The 20,706-nt window shown below is 35.8% G+C and overlaps 1 protein-coding gene across 1 annotated transcript; it reads left to right on the top strand.

Annotated features, from left to right (window-relative positions):
- The first annotated feature begins 13,058 nt into the window (after positions 1-13,058).
- On the top strand, positions 13,059-13,991 carry LOC114410773 (plant-specific TFIIB-related protein PTF2-like). Its single transcript, XM_028374703.1, has one exon. It carries the CDS (start codon positions 13,059-13,061, stop codon positions 13,989-13,991), a length of 933 nt encoding a protein of 310 aa, XP_028230504.1.
- Positions 13,992-20,706: the final 6,715 nt, after the last annotated feature.

Here is a 20,706-nt window from a genome sequence, read left to right as displayed (position 1 = left end):
TGCATATGATATTGGTTTTGTGGCTATGATGATGAGGTCTGATACATCAACTGGAAAGAGAGGAAGAACATCATTTATTTTAATTTGTTGAGAGGAGTGGAAAGTATAGAGCATACAAGAAAGATTTAGTATGGGCGGTGACTAGCACTAGAAAATGTCGCAATCCTTTTAAGCTGTGGCCGAAACCAGTCTTGTGAGGTGAAGGGTGGATGGTCAACTTAATATGTGGGATTCATAATCATGCATCGGCTAAGTCATTGAGTGGACATCCATATGTTGGTTGACTAGTTGAGAATGAGAAAATTATTCTTGGTGATATGAAAAAGTCAATGGTCAAACCAAAGAATATTCTTCTCACTTTGAAGGAGCACAATGCCAACAATTGTACAACAAAGAAGCAAGTCTACAATGCAAGATATGCATATCGTTTTTCTATAAGAGACAACAATATTGAAATGCAACAATTAATGAAGCTACTTGAACGCAATATGTATATTCATTGACATAGATTGAAGGATGAATATGTTGTATGTGATATATTTCGGACACATCCGGATGTAGTAAAATTAAGCAATGCATGTCATTTGGTATTCCTCATAGATAATATATACAAAACAAACAGATACAAACTTCATTTACTTGACATTTGGTGTGACACCTTGATCGAGGCCGTACCCGAATCAAATAAACATTAAAATGTAGTAACTAGGAAGTGATCCTAGGTCGTTTCCCAACGAGCAGTGACAAGCCAAATGTTCATAATATACTTGCAGTAACAGTAACAGTAACGATGGGGGGGGGGTTGTTTGCTTTTGTAAATTAAACAGCGAATATATGTGAATTAGAAAATATCAGAATTAAAACACGTTGCTTCCCCTTGATTCACAAGCAAGTCTCTTATCCTAGGTTACGAGAGTTTATCCTTTATCAGTTTAACCACTTAATCCAACCCTAAATTAAATTACTAAGCGAAATTCAACATAAGGCATTCATTATGTGATTAAGCATCACATACACCAATTACTCATAAACGATCATTAAGCATGAACGTAAATTAAGCGCAGAGACAATTAATCAAGCACTAAGCATGCATGAATTAAAAGCAACAAATTCAAAGTAATTAGTGAAGAGGAAAAACTAAACAGAATTTAACAGTAATAATAGAACCTCAAAGAGAACTGTGCTTGATCCTCAAGGGAAAACAACGCTACGGACTTAGCCTTCCATTAATCAAATAGAGAATGAAATTTTATTGATAAAACTAAAAGTCTGAACTGGAATTGTAAAAAAAAAACGAAAATAAAAGAGAAAGAGAAGAGAGACTAAAACTAAAAATGAAAAATAGAAGAGAGAGAGGAGAGAGAGAGAGAGTCTCCCGCGAGGGAGAGAGGGCGTCCCCTAAACTAGAACCTTGGTGCTGTTATATAGTTTTTTTTCAGCCCCAAAGCTTACAAATATGTTTTAAATCCAGGCCCATAAATAAATTAAATTCAAATCTAGATAAGATAAGATAAGATCTAGATTAAATAATATCTAGATGAGAAATTCAAATCTAGATAAGATAAAGATAAGATAAGATCTAATTCTGTAGAATAAAATAGTCTGCCCTCTTCAAGTCCAAGCTCAATTCTGGATTCAAGCCCAAGCCCAATTCTGGATTCAAACCCAATGCTTCATTAATTCCTGAAATTAGATTAAAAACATCAAATTAGCTGAATGGGCCCAAATAATAAAACTGCCTAATAAATTTGACAATTAAGACTAATCAGTATTTAAAATGGGGCAAAAAAGGGTTAAGAAATAGGAGAAAATGATGGCACATCAAAACCCCCCATACTTAGCCTTTTGCACTCCTGGGCAAAATGAAACAAAGAACAAAATCCAAGGATATCAGAGGGAGACAAACAAAAACATTCACTTATTTCTCAATGAACATCAAGGAATAAAAGGAATGGGTAACATCTAACATAAGGAGATCCAAAAAGTCAAGACATTCATGAAAATCATCCAAGCAACCCAATCATGGCAAAATAGTTAATCAGCTCAAGAATGAAAAGTGATAAAGCCTCACAAGATATACACTCTATCTCTCAAGTGTCTAGGCTACTATTTACCCTCAAAGCACCCATGAAAGCAAACACCACATAAACTTGGCAAGATTCTAAAATTGACAATCAACCCATAAACACAAGCACATGAGGATCAAAAGGTCTTTTAAGGTTGTAATGGGGCCAAGGACAAGGTATGGAGAAATATGGAATAAGTGGCTAAATCCCAAAGGAATAGAGGAGCAAAGGGGAATAAGTGCATATTAAGAAAAAAAAATAAGAAAATAAAAAGAAGTAAAGATAAAAATTTAACATGAAGAGTAGAACCAAGAGTTTCATCATTCTTGTGCCATTTAAGATCTTATTCACTCAACTTTATTGCTTTTCTTTCTTTTTTTTTTTTTTTCGAAATTTTTTTTTTGTTTTTTTTTTCGAATTTTTTTTTTTTTTTACCTTTGAGAAACAACATTTCATTCAGCATGTCCAACATTTAACCAATATACAATGTACATCAAGTATGGCCCAAAATACATCATGAAGCATAGTCAACAAAACAAGTTGTCCAATGAAACAAAAAACCCCCCACACTTATTCCCAAAACAATTCCAAAGCTCCAAAATTCCTTAAGGATATGGTAATATCATGGTTTTTCACTTAAGGCTTGTAGTTAGCTTCAAAACAAGGAAAGGGAAACAAGGCTCAAAAGGGCTATCAAAGGAATTAATTCAAGGTAAGTCCATTTGGCTAGAAGCATATAAGAACAAAATTGCCTTAATCATTTCCAAATATGCATGTGAATTAGGACGCATCAACAAGAATCAAGCCAAGGCTATTGTGCAAGCAATCAATGGGGCAAAACACACCAAATGATTATAATGATGGATGGCTCAAATTCTCACAAAGGTAAAATCATCACTTTCAAATTGAGCTTTCAAAACTATCATGACATGTAGAGAAGAATCAAGGATTTCAAGTCACAAAATGTCAAGAACTTTTATTTTCAAAACAATTACCCATTTCTTGAACATATCCTATAATTCAAAGAAAAACATGCAAAGTCGTACGTGCACACAAAATTGACCCAAAATATTAAACTGAAAATCCTACGAAACTAACAACATTAACAAATTAACACAACTAACAAATTAACAAAACCAAAAAAACTAGCAAAACCAAAGAACACTCCCCCCCCCCCCCATACTTAAACAACACATTGTCCTCAATGTAGCACAATTAAAAGATTAAAAACAATTAAATCATCAAAGAGAATCGGACAAGTGTAATAAAAGCAAAGAAGGAGATAGGAAAAGAAAAACTCCCTAAGTCATGGTGGAGGAAGAGTAGGGTGGAGTAAGGAAGTCTCTTCCACCACTACGTCCACTAAAGAAGGGTTCGTGAGGAATGGCTTAAGTCGATGTCCGTTGACCTTGAAGCTCTTGTTTGTGGAGTCGCTTTTGATCTCAACTGTACCATAAGGAAAAACATTAGTAACAACAAAAGGACCAATCCACTTAGACCTCAACTTACCACTCATGAGTCCAAGCCTAGAATTATACAATAACACTTTTTGCCCAACCACAAAGTCTTTTTTAACTATCATGCTATCATGGAACTTCTTGGTCTTTTCTTTGTAGAACTTGGCATTCTCGTAGGCGTCTAGGCAGATTTCATCTAACTCACTCAGTTGCAACTTCCTTTCCTCGCCAGCTTGATCCATAGAGAAGTTGCAAGTCTTCACTGCCCAGTATGCTTTGTGCTCAATTTCCACTGGAAGATGACATGCCTTTCCAAAGACAACCCGATAAGGAGACATTCCTATGGGTGCTTTGTAGGCAGTCCGATGTGCCCAGAGAGCGTCATCAAGCCTGGTACTCCAATCTTTCCTGCTTGGCTGCACAATCTTCACAGCAAAACACCCAAGACTGAAACAGGGACTTTGTTTGTATTTAGATTAATGCAAACCCAATTTAAAAGCAAGAGATAAGAATTTAAAATAGAAGATAGAAGATAAGGTAAAGAAAAGATAAGATATTTAAAGATAAAATTAGAAGATAAAAGAAAAGATAAGATATTTAAAGATAAAATTCGAAGATAAAAGATTGAAAGATCAAAATAGAAGATAAAGATAATAGATAAGATAAGATAAAAAAAAATTTAAAGATAAGATATGATAAAATATTTAAATTGCGATAAAGATAACTACTTCTAAGAAATTCAAATAAATAAGATCTAAATCTACTAAATCTAAATACTTACTCCTAAAACCCAACAGTAAAAAATAAGGAATAACTACTTCTAAGGAAGACCGACAATGAAAATAAGGACTAAAATCTATATATTAAAATCGCTAAAACCTGACAAGTCTAATTAGCCTAGATATATGGACTCTAGATTTGTCTGTTATCAATACCAGTGAACTAATCAACACTAACACACATACTAACACAATACTAACAATTAAACATAAAACACGAAAGGATTAAACACACAACAATAGCTAGCTATTATGAACCTTTGGACACTGCTCCCCGGCAACGGCGCCAAATTTGATAGAGGCCGTACCCGAATCAAATAAACATTAAAATGTAGTAACTAGGAAGTGATCCTAGGTCGTTTCCCAACGAGCAGTGACAAGCCAAATGTTCATAATATACTTGCAGTAACAGTAACAGTAACGATGGGGGGGGGGTTGTTTGCTTTTGTAAATTAAACAACGAATATATGTGAATTAGAAAATATCAGAATTAAAACACGTTGCTTCCCCTTGATTCACAAGCAAGTCTCTTATCCTAGGTTACGAGAGTTTATCCTTTATCAGTTTAACCACTTAATCCAACCCTAAATTAAATTACTAAGCGAAATTCAACATAAGGCATTCATTATGTGATTAAGCATCACATACACCAATTACTCATAAACGATCATTAAGCATGAACGTAAATTAAGCGCAGAGACAATTAATCAAGCACTAAGCATGCATGAATTAAAAGCAACAAATTCAAAGTAATTAGTGAAGAGGAAAAACTAAACAGAATTTAACAGTAATGATAGAACCTCAAAGAGAACTGTGCTTGATCCTCAAGGGAAAACAACGCTGCGGACTTAGCCTTCCATTAATCAAATAGAGAATGAAATTTTATTGATAAAACTAAAAGTCTGAACTGGAATTGTAAAAAAAACGAAAATAAAAGAGAAAGAGAAGAGAGACTAAAACTAAAAACGAAAAATAGAAGAGAGAGAGGAGAGAGAGAGAGTCTCCCGCGAGGGAGAGAGAGCGTCCCCTAAACTAGAACCTTGGTGCTGTTATATAGTTTTTTTTCAGCCCCAAAGCTTACAAATATGTTTTAAATCCAGGCCCATAAATAAATTAAATTCAAATCTAGATAAGATAAGATAAGATCTAGATTAAATAATATCTAGATGAGAAATTCAAATCTAGATAAGATAAGATCTAGATTAAATAATATCTAGATGAGATCAAATCTAAATAATATCTAGATAAGATAAAGATAAGATAAGATCTAATTCTGTAGAATAAAATAGTCTGCCCTCTTCAAGTCCAAGCTCAATTCTGGATTCAAGCCCAAGCCCAATTCTGGATTCAAACCCAATGCTTCATTAATTCCTGAAATTAGATTAAAAACATCAAATTAGCTGAATGGGCCCAAATAATAAAACTGCCTAATAAATTTGACAATTAAGACTAATCAGTATTTAAAATGGGGCAAAAAAGGGTTAAGAAATAGGAGAAAATGATGGCACATCACACTTACTGGGGTGACATTTTTAGTTGTATTTTCCTATTTAAAGGGCAAACGTATAAAAAATATTGTCTGAGCTCTTAAACGATTTAGAGGTATTTTTATGAGAAGTGATGCACTCCCTCAAGTCATTGTTACTAACAGAGATTCATCATTGATGAATGCAGTGAAAATGTTGTTTCCTGAGTCAACTAACCTGTTGTGTCAGTTTCATATTGATAAGAATGTTAAGGCAAAATGTAAAACCCTTGTGGGTAGAAAAAATACATGGGACTATGTGAAAGAAGCATGGGAGAGTCTTGTGGATTGTCCTACTAAGATAGAGTATGATGATTGCCTTACGAAGTTTGAAATTGCTTGCTCAACATGGTCAATGTTTGTTGACTATGTCAAACACACATGGTTGGTTCCCCACAGACAAAGATTTGTAACAATGTGGACAAATAAGGTGATACATCTAGGAACACTACAACTAACAGGTATGAAAGTTGTTAATCTATATTCGTTTTTTTTAAGAGAACACATTAATAAATGAAAATAATTCTTTTGACTTTTTAAATGCAAGGTTGAGTCTGCACATTGGACCTTATAGAAACTACTCCAAAATAGCCTTGGAGACCTATGTAGTGTTTGGGATGCAATGAACAACATGATCACTTTGCAACAAAGTGAAATAAAGCCATCTTTTGAGACAAGCACACATGTTGTTGGACATGTTTTTAAATGTACCTTATACAAGAGACTAATTGGCATGGTATCAAGATATGTGTTAAACCAAATTGTTGTCGAGTTTGAGCAAGTGAATTATCGTGACATTGACAATTCTCATTATGGATGCATTATGAGAAGTACTCATGGTCTCCCATGTGTATGTGAGCTAGCAAGATATGTGGTAGCATACCACTTGACATTGTCTATATGTTTTGGCGGATGCTAAGTGTTTTAGACCAAGGTTTATCTGAGTTCGAAGTCCGTATACTAGAAGAGATGGAAGTCATATCCAAGCGATCTCAAAATAAATTAATGATTGAAAACAATTACAAACACATGGGAGGACCAAAGCATACCCATGGACAAAACTTAAGGAAATCTATAAAAAGATAGCCCTTGTATCTTAGGAACTCCTTAGAAATAAAAGAAGGTGGGGAATCCCTTCAAGAATACCCTGAATATTGTGCACCAAAAGAGGCAAGCCTATTGGCACAAACATTACCTTCATGGTATATGTGAGTAATCTTGAAATTAGAGTTTGTGTGTGTTTGGATGGGTTATTATAAAATCAAGTTAGGAGTAAAATTTAGTATAAAATTTGGATCCAACGCAAAAGTGCCTAAAAGTTGCTTCAACCTATAATCAATTATGAATTCTTTTTCAACGTGAAACCAAACATGTGAAAATGTATCCAAAATTAATTTTGGACCAATAATAAATTCCTTAACGTTAAACCAAACACGCACTTAGTCGTAAGCTTTATCTCATCCATCCATCATGTGTAGAGAGTCCAATGAACTGTCATCGGATGAGAGAAAGTATATATAAGAAGTTGATAATTTGTTTTTGACCATAACTAAGACCAATTAAGGGAATGACTCCAATTTTAAAAAATTACAAAGTGATACTTAACTTAAATTATTTGTAATTTTTTAAATTAGAGTTATCCCCTTAATTGCTACTAATTGAAAGAGAGACACTTCGTGCCTTATTTTTATTTTTTAAAAAAGCATTTGAAGAAAGTACCGACAACAAATACATTTTAAGGTTTAGAAAAAAATAAAAATAATTATATATTAAAAGGTAATCTAGGAATAAAGAATGTATATACCAAAGAAAATAATTGTCTTTATTAATAGTTATAGTGTTATTGATATATCATTGATACATATATGCAACTAAAACTACAAGAGTTACCAAATATAAGTATATAACAATCTAGTTGTCTATATCTACATACATGTATGTGTATGCAAATGCGCACCATAACTTACATTACATTACATGCTAATCCGGGGAAGCATCTTTATTTAATATAATTTTAGTGCAATTTTAATTTAGAATTAATCAAAGAATACACGAGAGAAAGAATTTGGGATGAACTAACATATTTTCTTTCCAACAAACTAAGGAAAAATTATGACAAGGTACGACATATAACAAAGGCCACCATCTTGCTTTGAATGCTAGGTTTCTTCTTGTCGTTTTCTTCTCTCCTTTGCCAAAGAATGGTGATGGCTAGCTAATTAACAATGTTTTCCCACCATGCACACAAGGCTTCCAGCATAGCGAGTGAGCCTTCCCACGTATGATCCAGGCTTTGTTGTCATCATGTCTTGTCTTGAGAATAGCCTGTCTGTTAGCTGAGAACCACCTTCTCTGAAAAAATCCTTCCTTCATATACTTGTAGTTGATTGATCTCCATTGCCCATTTCCCCACTCTTGCTAGTGAGTACTCCCTCTTTGTTATCTTCACCAACACCAAAATAGCAAATTAGTTATGTGAGTCACTCTTGGATGGTCTACATTCCAGTTTCATCAATTTCATTTTGTATGTTACTTACTTAGAGTAATGCAAGACCAAAAAATTAGCAACATTTTATAGGAATTCTTTGAGGTTGCTTTGTTTATAACTATCCTCCACTTATACATGTGGATTATTCAGTCAAGAACGTGTGATGCATGAGGTGTTGACATTTAGAGTTTAGGAAATGAACTTGCTTAACTAAGGATCAATACTAAACCAAATGAATATTACTGTAAAAATTATTTTGAACAGTGAAAACAAAATTGCTTTCAGTACTAATAAATTTCTAGAAACTCACCTTAAAGAAAATTTCATCATCAAACTTTTTCCTAATAATAAAATAAAAGCACAAACTTCATCCTCCACACATATTGTACACTGCAATACCAAAAAATATGATACCTCCCTCACCATTCCTTTTAAGCCCAATCTCACCAATTACTTTTTATGTGGCCTTTTAACTCTGAATCCCTATCATCCACCCAGAAAGAGGATATGTTAGACTCCCCTTTAAATTTCTCCACTGCCATGAAAAAGCCTCCACCAGCTTTAATATTTATGGCATTTAATATTTTTCCTTTATATTGCAGGTATTGGCATAAAATGGGCAAGCTAAACTATTCCTTAAAGTGAGTACATATCACTGTTAAGATATTGCATCACTAAGAAATCTATTTGCAGTTTACACCAAATAGTGATTTGTGAACTTAATCAAACCGGAAGTACATAGTATCCTAAGTTCCTAACAATTTCAAGATGGCAGGAAAGTAAAGTTCCTAGGTTCTAATCATATATGGGCTCATCAGCACCAACCAACTGAGGGAGCAAATTGGAGCACAACATAACCTTCCGTGGACACTTTGAACGCCCCATACTACAAAACAAACACCAGAACCTCCATAACCAAACATTCAATCTACAATTCCAACACACAAAAAAAGCATAAGAAACTCATATATTAAGTTATTTATCTACGTAAATTTCGTTTTTAGTACACGTGAGATACACGAGTTTATTAAGAAGTGAGTGGATTTGTATATAAAAAATTATGTTGACAATGTTATTAATTTATTATATTACTTTTTTCCTACAAATCAAATTATTATTATTATTATTAGGTTAGGTTCGATTGGGTTAGACATTTTGTCACCAGCATAGAAAATTGAACATGCGACAAAAAAAAACTAAATAATAACTGAAAAAGATTGGTTAAAAGTAAAAAAAAATGGTGAAAGAAGGAAAAAAAACAAGACAATTTCTAAAAAGTTATAACTAAAATAACAGTTTTTATTTTATTTTTAAAAGTTAATTAAAATAATTTTAGCCCTATTCATTGAAATAAATTTTGTTTTCAAATTCAAATTTTTTTTAAAAAAAACTTACCATCACCACAAAACGGGATATAATTTTTATCATATTTTTTATTCCTGATCTAAAAATATAATTTTATTGAATATCATTGAAATTTAGGATCTAACTTACGTAAATCTAATTTAATCTTCTAATAATCTATCTACTAATAAAACAATACGAGGTTAGCACGTGCGAGCATCATATTTTTTGGATTAGACGAGAAGACACGAACCTGTTGTAAGTATATATACTCCACTTCATTTTTTTTTTTACCAATAGCTGATTCATTTATTTTTGAAGCTTTTAATTATTTATTATTCAATTTTATAAAAAAAATATAAAATAATTAATGGGAATAAAGGTATATATAGTTGACAAAAAAAAAAGTAACGTTATCTTGAATTTTATAAAAGACAAATAAATATGAACAATTTTTAGTTAAAAATCTGACACTTAACAAGAAATGAAGAAAGGTATTGTTATTATTAGACCTATTTTTAAATGCATTGACTACTAATTTTTTATACTCTTAATTTATTGTAAAATTTATTAATAAGACACTAACTTATTCTCAAGTAGATATATTTATTACCTTATTAACAATATAAGTCATATTCTTTGTTGGCAAAAATTTATCTCTTGTGAAATATAAGTAGTGTCATTAAATATAAAAATTACTTTAAATATTTAATTTATAAACATTAAAAAAACAAAAAATATTATTAATTGAAATTATCTATTTTTTATTGATATTAATAAGTAATTGTTTATTTCTTATATAAAAATAAATAGTATATATTTATGTGATATGTGAAATTAATATTATTAAGTTTATAGCAGTCAACCATGGCTAATAAAGTCAAACATGTCTAATAATGTAAATCAATCGATGCTGTTCTTGAAAATAATTAATAATTTGGCCGAGAAACATAGCGAAAACTCGACAACTGTCACAAAATCACAGAATATGTTCGGATTGTCAACGCTTGCTGGTGTGTTCTGTTCTACGCCACCAAATACATAAGCTTTCAACAACATTTCCAATTTTCGGCAAATTGATGAGAGTGGATTTCATTTATAAACTATTTTTAAGGGTTCGTTTTGAAATATATTGTGAGGGGTCTGTTTTGGTAAGCATTTGACCAGCATGATCAACTAATCCGTCCACGTGGCAACTTGGAGTGCATTTTACCATTGGGGTTGGCGAAACAGGCTTGGTGGAGTGGATTTTGTCATCCTCATTGACAAGATAAGGACAGAGAGTGAATTTTACCATCCTCATTGACGAAATTGGTGCTGAAATCGTATTTATTTACAGAGATTTGATTTAAAATCTTTTTCAATTATAAAATAAAATATTAATTGATGCTAAAAAAAGTAAATGTATTTATTAACATCAATTAAGAGATTTGATTAAGCGATTTTAGCATCAATTATGCTATAAAATAAATACATTTATTAGCATCAATTATCTTATAATTATAAACAATTTTTAATCTTTCCAAATTTGTTATCATAATTGAATTTTTTTATCATGATACTAATAGTGGATTTCGCCATTCTCATTGGTGAAATTGATGTTGAAATCGTTTAATGTATTTATTAGCATCAATTAAGAGATTTGATTAAACGATTTTAACATAAATTATGCTATAAAATAAATACATTTATTAGCATCAATTATCTTATAATTATAAATGATTTTTAATCTTTCCAAATTTGCTATCATAATTGAATTTTTTTTATCATGATACTAATGGTGGATTTCGCCATCTTCATTGGCGAAATTGATGTTGAAATCGTTTAATGTATTTATTAGCATCAATTAAGATATTTGATTAAACGATTTTAGTATCAATTATGCTATAAAATAAATACATTTATTAGCATCAATTATCTTATAATTGTAAATGATTTTTTAATCTTTCCAAATTTGTTTTGCTAACACCACTAGCAAAACATGCACGCGTTGTCAGGTGAATGCATTCCAAGCCTGTTTCGCCAACCCCAATGACGAAATGCACTCCAAGCTGTCACGTGGACGGATTCGTTAATGGTGCTCGCGAAATGCTTACCAAAAGAGACTCAGCGCAATATATTTCAAAATGGACCCTTATTGAGAAATAGTTTGTAAATGAAACCCAATGTAGTCAATTTGCCCCCAATTTTCACTCCACAAAGGAAAGGAAAATCTTCTCTCTTCCCTAGTAAGTTCTTCTCTCTGTCACTGATTTCTCCTGAGATTGTTGATTCTTCGGGTTTGTGTTAGTTTTTTTGTGTTAATCATAGCAATCCTTTTTTTAGATAAGAGACGTTCTTGTGCTAACCTAGTTCTACAAAGATTGGATTTCACTAGTTTTATTTGTGTTAATATAACTGGGAGTGGGTCCATAATTTCTGGTGGCAAGGCAATGGAAAATGGTTGTAAAAAGAGAACCTGGCTACCTATTTCATTAGACGTTTCGCCCGATTCGACTGACTTTTTGGTTCCTTTTGTGGGTTTCTTGCAAGTTTTCTTTTTTATTATTGGGTTTTTTACTTCCTTGGAAAGGAAATAATTTTTGTTCTTAGCATTGTGTTATGTTTTCCCAGTGTTTTTGAGTTTACATTGATATGCACTATAGGGTTTTAAATGTCTTTTTGGCAACCCAGTTGCGAGCTGAGTTGTGTGTTGCAGAAATTTATTACGATTCAAGGTGCAATTCAGCATATCGCAGGAAGAATTGCATATATCAAATTGTGATTTTTACAATTTTAATAATAGTCTAAAGCCTACAAATGGGGCTTGTTGAGCCTTTCATTTGAGATGCAAACCCTCTTGGATATTTGGACTTGTTAAATCAAAATAAGGACGAGGAAGTCATCTCCCTATCCTCTGAAATGATTGTTATCTTTGATATTCCATGAGACATTATGGATTTTTCTCTAATGCATATGTATTCTTGTTTATTTGTACTGCTACCAACTTTTCCTAGTTCAAGTTTACTGCTTCTGCACTTCAATGAACTGTTTATTTCAATGATCTTTCGCTTACAATTATATTTTGTTGAACTAGGCCAAGCTTGCTGCTGTGAAAGAAAGATTTGGACGAGAGATCCTTGTTTTTGAAACGTCGATGTCGAAATCTTCTCCCTGCACCTACTGCGGCGAAGCCTCCTTCATCCATGATGATATTTCCAGTGAGTTAATCTGCTCCTCGTGCGGCGGCGTCCAGCAGTTCGACCAATTCGATGGTCCTCAAGGAACCTTCATCCATATTGCGCCTGTTCTAGCAGCCTCTACTCCTACCGCCAAAGAAAACTCTTCGTGGCGCAAAACCTAATCAACGAAGTAACAAACCCGTTAGGGTTATCTTTCAAGAGCAGCGACGTGAGAAGCATGATATCCACCATCACCGAGGGCGAGTTCGGACAAGGCGAGTGGTTTAAAGTGCTCATTGGTGCATGCATTTATGTCGTTATGCGAAAAGAGGATCGACCTTTGCCTATGGCGGAAGTCGCCTCCACGATAGGGATTGATGTTTACGAAATCAGTAGAATGATTTTACGCGTTGTTGATTTTTTGAATTTGAGGCCTGATTTTCCTGAGTTTGATATAGTTCATTTGTTGGAACGAATGATTAGGAATTGTAGCGGTTGTGCCTCTGCTGAGAGGAATTTGATTGAGAGGATGAGGAAGCAGGGGATGTTTTTGATTCAGTGTGCGGTGAAGTGGTATCTGAGCATCGAGTGGAGGCCGGTGCCGTTGGTGGTGGCGGTGTTGGTTTTTATGGTGGAGTTGAATGGGGTTGGGGTGGGGATGGAAGAATTAGCTAAAGAGGTTCATGCTAGGGTTTCAACTTGTAGGGCTAGGTATAAGGAGTTACTTGAGACTCTTGTGAAGGTTGCACAGGTGTTGCCTTGGGGGAAGGATGTTACTGTGAAGAACATTATTAAGAATGCGCTGGTTGGGATTCAGTATATGGAGAGGAATGCTATGTTGAAGCATGGGGAGAAGAGGGAGGAGGGTCTTGATCAGGCTACGGTGGATTTGAAGGATGTGGTTGTTGAATGCTTGAGAAATGATGGTGAATTTGAATACGGGGTTGATGGCATGTCTAAAAGGAAGGATTCACGGTATTTTATGTTGGAGAGTAATGCTGGTAGAGTGGGTGGTGGGGATTCAGAGAGGCAGCAAATTTCGCTTGAATGCTTGTCAGTGTTGTATAAGAAGTTTTTGGATGAAAATAATTGTGCAGAGTCTCTGAGAGGGAGTGGGAGTGCTCAGAAAAGGAGGATTTTACAATTTGATCTGCTAGAGTGTTGGGAGTGATGAGAGGGGAAATCTGAAATGAGCAAGAAGCTTCTGCTTAAATATTTACTGGAGAAGGATGTTGAAGTGGATACCATGTCGCCATCGTTTGTCAATGGTCAATTGAAATGTAAAATGAGGCGGGAGAGGATCAATGCTTCTATGGTGCGGATAAAAAGAATTATGCATCAGTCAAATGCTGATCTAGCTGATGCTGAGATTCCTGGCACTTTAGATGGCTCTTATCCTGAAAGTAGAAGGAAGAAAAGAAAAGGAATGGTAGTTGATGATGTTGATTGGGAAGACTTAATTATTGAAACCCTTGTTCTTCATCAAGTAAAAGAAGAGGAAATTGAGAAGGGGCATTATAATACCTTATTGGATCTACATGTGTTTAACTCTGGTATTGTATGAGAGGTTTCAGGTATACAGGCATTATGTGAGAAGTTTCAAATATACTATCCATTGACATTCTTGTCCCAACTTCTTGGTGCCAAGAAAAAGAATCTTGTTGGGTTCTCCATAGCAACATCTCAATTTCGTGTAGGTTACCTAGAGCAAACAGAAATATTTCAGACTACACCTTCTCTAAGGATGCGAGCATCCTGACTCCTAGCTGCAAAGTCTACTCTTGCAGCACGAGTAGATTCTATACGCGGGGATCCATCTGGAAAAATTGGAAGGGCTTTCAAGGAAGAGATCCACAAAAAATTGAGAAGTGGTAGGAGCCCCCTCCTACTAAGCAACCAAAACCACTTCCAGTTCCTGATTCTAAGCCTAAAAAGAAGAGAGGTGGTTTTCCTCTTTGGAAGAAGAAGGAAAGGTTAGCATAGTTTAAACTTATTTATACTGTACTTTTTAGTTGCAGGGTTGAGGATATGTTTTCTTTATGCCTTTTGCTTTTGTTTTTAAATTCATGACCTGTTGATTCTTTTGTAAGGTATGCAATAACAGACATGAGGAAGTTAGCCAATAGGATGCAATTTGGAGTCCCAGAAGAGAGTTCATTAGGTAAAGAGAAAAAAGAGTGTAGGTTGGTACAAATAATTAGGGTCTGTTTGGGTAAGCTTCTCTAGAAGCACTTATAGGAGAAGAAGATAAGAAGAAAAAAATGAAATAAACTTTTTCATAAGTTAAAATTAGCTCTCCATTAACTAATTTATAGATGTCCCCTCATCTTTCTTTTAGAGAAGTTATATGCGAAAAGTTCTACAAATTAGCTAATGGAGAAGTAATTTTAGCTTATGGAGAAGCTCATTCTATTTTTTTCTTCTTATTTTCTTTTCATAGAAGTGCTTCTAGAGAAACTTACACCCAAACATGCCCTTAAAAGGTTTCGCTAGAGTGTTTGGAAGAGAAGAGAAGGCTGATATTGTGTTTATGTTGAGAAAATGTTTGTAAGATTGAATTAGGTGTGGTTGGAATTTTATGTGACAAGGAAAAAAATTAAGGGATGAAAGCTTCTGCTCAGCCTGTGTCTTTTGTTGTCATCAGATAGGAAGTAGTATCAGAATTGGTTTTAGTAAAGATACATACGTCTTATTATTGTTCTGTAAAATTGATTTTGCTTACAAACTTGGGTTTGACTAAATGTGGTAACAAATAGCTTTTTGTATTAAGTTGAAAAAATTACAATAAGTTTTGCATCAAACTTTCTTTCAGGGTAAAAACATTGAAACATAAGTTACTTTACTTCAAAATCAATTTTGCAAATGTGTCGAATAGTACCATTTCCAAAATGATTACATTTTGATCAATTTTTTTTGCAAATACTTATCCAAACACACTCAATGTAGTATATCAAAAGCTCTAGAGTTGTGTTTTTGTTAATGATTAATAATCCAATACTAAAGTTGGGAAGTTGTTGTAAGGTTGCAGCAATGTGTACTAATGCAGTAGAAAGTAGAAACAGCTCTGGAATACAATTTATGTGAAATATTATGATATGGAGTTAGTTAGCTGAAGTTTTTCTGAGCTGGGTGTTTGTAGCCTACTATACATTGTGAGTCGAACACCATTTTTTTAGGGTTATGCTTGGCTATTGATATTGTTTTTGCTTTGAATGAACAATATTTCCATCTTTTTTTCTTGTGACTTGTTATTGCTTTTGAAAGGGAGAAAAGAAAGAGAAACTGATTTTATATTTACATATACTTTTACCAAAGATATTGGGTTCTGTTTTTGAAGTTGTGTTGTACAGTTGATATTTATGGTTCTGTTTGTCAAGGAATCAAACTAATGTCGATGCTATTATGTTGGAAATTGATGGAACTCCTAACAAATCAAAACTAGGGGCTAATGCAATATTGGGAGTTTCGTTGAGTGTATGTAGAGCTGGTGCAGGGGCAAAGGGACTGCCCTTGTACAGGCACATCCAGGAGATTTCAATAACAAAAGAACTTGTTATGCCAGTTCCAGCTTTCAATGTTATAAATGGGGGCAATCATGTTGGGAATAATATGGCTATGCAAGAGTTTATGATACTACCAGTTGGAGCAACTTAATTTGTAGAGGCTCTCCACATGGGCAGTGAAGGTTAGAAACCTACTACTTTGTGACTGACTGTAACCATACTGAGGAAGTATGGTTGTGACTTGTCACTGTAATTATGCATCTTTTGTGTGTGTGTGCTGTTCACGGCCGACAAGTGTACCAGATCGCACAAGTAGTATAAAACGGTAAGAACCAAGTATCGAACTCTTGGGGAACTTGTGTTATCTGGCAAGCTATTTCGATAAATAGGCATTTGGTATGAAAATATGATTGTGGTTATGAACAGGTATTTAAACTATCTAGACAAAAAGAAAGAAAATCACGCAAGAGAAATACTGTGTAAAAACAAGTAGAGAATGCGCTGGTCTTCCTCATAGGTTCCTGATGCTAAAAATGATGTTCTCTATTTAACAATGCTCATGCGTTCCTATGTTGTCTCCTGGACTGCTAGACCCTGATTCCTCATGATAGCCTAGCCTAGTCCTGATCAAGTCTCCTCCGCAGATTCCTCTTGTAAGACTACACTCAACCAAGACCACATTAAGAGACACATACACAACTAAGTTCTTGTACCCCGATCCCTTGTGATAGCACAACAACTTAGTCTCGTACTATCAAGGACTTTAGAATCAGATCAGTTCCCACTGTTGAATGACCCTAACAAAGCATGCATCTACGTGATCAAGGTAAAAGGACATTGGAATGAAAAGCAGATAGCACAGGGAACACACAAAACATCATTACATAGATAGAAATATATTTACATCAGGTACCTACAGGGAAGATCCAACAGAGGATTTAGCTTTCCATAGTCTGGGAACCTCCTTTACAACAAAGAGAAGAACAAGATGAAAGACTGCAAAAACACAAGTGGTGAGGATGTCTCCTTCACCTCTAGGATCTCACAATCACTCACAAACTCATCTCAAGCTCTCATAACAGCTTCCGCTTCGAACTCGCATCTTTGCAGATCTTCACATAGCAAAATCTCTCAGAACTCTCTGGAACTTGGACCTTTCTCTCTCTTGAACTTCCTAAACATTCAAAAGCTTCAAGCCAAGGCCAAACTCTCGTGCATGCAGAGGCTTCTTCAAGAAAAATGCCAAACTCCCTTTGCAAATCTGATTTCAAGCTTAAATAGGTGGCCTTGTTCGTGCTCGTGCGCTTAGCGCAGATATAGATTGCTTAGCACACGTTAGTGATTTTTGGCTTAGCGCGCTTCTCTCGCTTACCGGATGAGCTGAAGCGGTGTGCTTGATGACCTGGAGCGGTGCGCTCAGCGAACCTGACAGCTCATCTTCTTCTGGATTCTTCCTCGCGCTTAGCCACTGAGTGCCGCGCTTAGCGAATGCTCACTAAGCCAGCATATTGGCTTAGCGAGAAGGTGAAAACAACATTTTTTCTAATTTGCCTAATTAACCTAAAATTGAGAGAAATTGATTATTAAACACGCAAAACAAAAGTATAAATTATCTATTACCTATATTTAACAAAAAGTACTTATAATATTACAAAAACAACTATAAATTGGAGAAGTTTGATACAATATACACAAGTTTTATACACAAAAGTTAGTCATTTTCACCGACTAACATGTGCCACGAAATCCGACGACTTAAGCAAGTTCTGGTGTTTGAATTTTCTGCACTACTGATCATGTGTTATTTGTGCAACTGAACTAGATTCGTTAGTAAGCAAGGAGAGAGAATAAGAGGAGAGAGAAGCAGGAGGTGGGAGAGTGTCAGACACAAAGAGAGATTCCGAGCGGGCCCTCAACGGATAAGTACCAGGACGAGGGATGGACAACATAACCACAGAAACCAAACAAACTGGTGAGATCAAATAGGGATAACATCCTATTATTTCACACGATTTTGCCGATGACATCAATGAGAAGTATTTGTGGCAACATTTTAAGAGGTGGGGAGACGTCAGGGAGGTGTTCATCTCTAAGCAAACCAATGAGAATGGTAGAAGGTACGGTTTTGTACGCTACAAAGACGTAAAAGATGAATACAGGCTGGAGAGGCAACTAGACAATATAGTGGTCGGAGGATTGAAGCTATATGTCAATCTCCCATGATTTGGGAGGAGGAGCGGAGGACATAGAAATCTAGAGGCTAAACGGCAAGAGCAGCAACAGGTGAAGAAAACTGAAGCATGGAGCCAAAAACAGATAGGTGAAGGAGCAAATAAATCAACTTACGTGGAGGTGGTAGTAGGGAAAAGAACTACATCAAAGAGCAGAGAAGGGGGGTCATCCTCCTTATACCTTGAGCCCTCCGACAAAATGTTGAAGTGGCTAAAAGACGCATGGGTAGAGAGGTTGTTGAACCCGATGAAGTTTGATAAGGTGGAGGACAAATTGAGGTGGGACTATGGGGTGGATATCTCAACTAAGTACATGGGGGATGACATGGTATTGTTGCTTGGATTGAATAAGGCAAGTGCAGAAAACTTGTTGCACGAAGATTACCACGAAATGCCACCTTTTTTCTACTCGATCCAAAAATGGACGCCCAACTTGCGGCCAGGCTACAGATTGGCCTGGGTGCAATGTTGGGGTATCCCGGTGTTAGCCTGGGATGCGATCTCCATCGAGAAGATAGTGGGGGTCCTAGGGGATCTGGTGGAGATCGATGACGATGCCGACGAACGTCGGAGGTTGGACAGAGCGCGTGCGCTGGTCAAAACACCATGGAAACCGGCCATACAGCACACCGTCGAAGTTCACATAGGGGAAGAGGTGTACGATGTGAGAATTCTGGAGGAACGAGGAGGTAACACAGACAACCATCAATGGAGGAGAAGTAGTGTCGCACCGTCGTCGGAAGAGATCGACTTCGATGGTAGTTCCATGGGGTCATCGACGATGGAGGAAACAGCGCTGTCGGAGATAGAATATTTCAGGCGGAGACAGGAACGGCAAAACTTCGATGACCCGTGACAGGAAGTCACGACTAACGATGGCGGAGACAACCAAGCACAGAGAGCACTGTTACCCAATAGTTCAAATGAGCCTCATGGACCATTGGTTATCACTTGCGACCGGAGGATAATATCGGAAGGTCCAAAATCCACTGCAGATGAGGTACTGGCAGGAGGTGCAGAACGGGTGGGGGGAAAATCGAGGGGGACTTGGGAATCTGTGCTATTAGAGGAAATGAGCCTAAGGGACATCCCGAAGGTTGTCAGAGGGCACAACGATGAAGAAGGAAAAGGGAAACATGAACGTGGTAGGGAAGAGAAGCTCAAACAAAAACAAAAAAAAAGGTAGACAAAGTGGATCACCAAAGCCCAAAAGCTAAAACCCCCCAACAAACATTTTACCGCCAGCCACAAGCCCAAACACCACAGCCTGAAACCACAAAACAATTGGCTTTTTCTATCCATACCCCCCCCCCCCCACAACCCTAACACTACAGGCCCATAAATATAAAGATATAGAAAAGGATACAGCCCCCCAACAATGTCTGCACCACATACCAAAAGCCCTTACACCTTAGAAAGCATTTGCAACCCAAATGCCTTTTCCCATCTCCACCCCCCTTACAACCTCAACATCTCTGACCCAAATATATAAAGAAAAACAAAAGGATACAACTCTCAAACAACCACAATCCCTTCCGCTGCAAGCCCAACCTCCACACATTGAAGCCACAAACCATATGGCTTGTCCTACCCACACCTCCCACACAAACCCAACACCATCGGCCCAAAAAAATAAAAAAGTAGTGGTTGCCACACCATACCAGGTGTACTCTAGAAAAAGGGTGTGCCAAAAGCAAAAGAAGGGGGGTGAGGCACAATCTGAAATCTAAAAAACTGCCCCGAAAATTCAAACACCATATACCCAGATGCAAGAAACTACAAATATCCCTCAGCAAGAGAAGCTTCAGGATAAGGAGGATCAAAATCAGCCCACCCAACACAAAGCCCAGCAAAGGGAAGAGCCAATAGACCAAGGAGCCATGGATATGCCACATGTAGCAGAAACTAAGGAGCAAGAAGCACAAATGATATGGGAAATAGCAACTAATTTAGGAGTAACAGGAATAGAAGAACAGGGAAGGATAGTGGAGAAACTCATGCAAATGAAGGATAAAGACCAAAAAGAGGCAGCAGGAGTGGGGAATAGGAGCAATAATCCATGAATATTATCACATACAATGTGAGGGGATTAGGGAGGGGGGTGAAGTGGCCTGCAATAAGGATATTAGTCAAAAAAGAGAAGCTGGACATG

This window comes from Glycine soja, chromosome 4 (genome assembly GCF_004193775.1).
Source record: "Glycine soja cultivar W05 chromosome 4, ASM419377v2, whole genome shotgun sequence".
Lineage (NCBI taxonomy): Eukaryota > Viridiplantae > Streptophyta > Magnoliopsida > Fabales > Fabaceae > Glycine > Glycine soja.
Note: the sequence above shows the minus strand (reverse complement) of the source record. Positions and strands in the feature narration are given on the sequence as shown.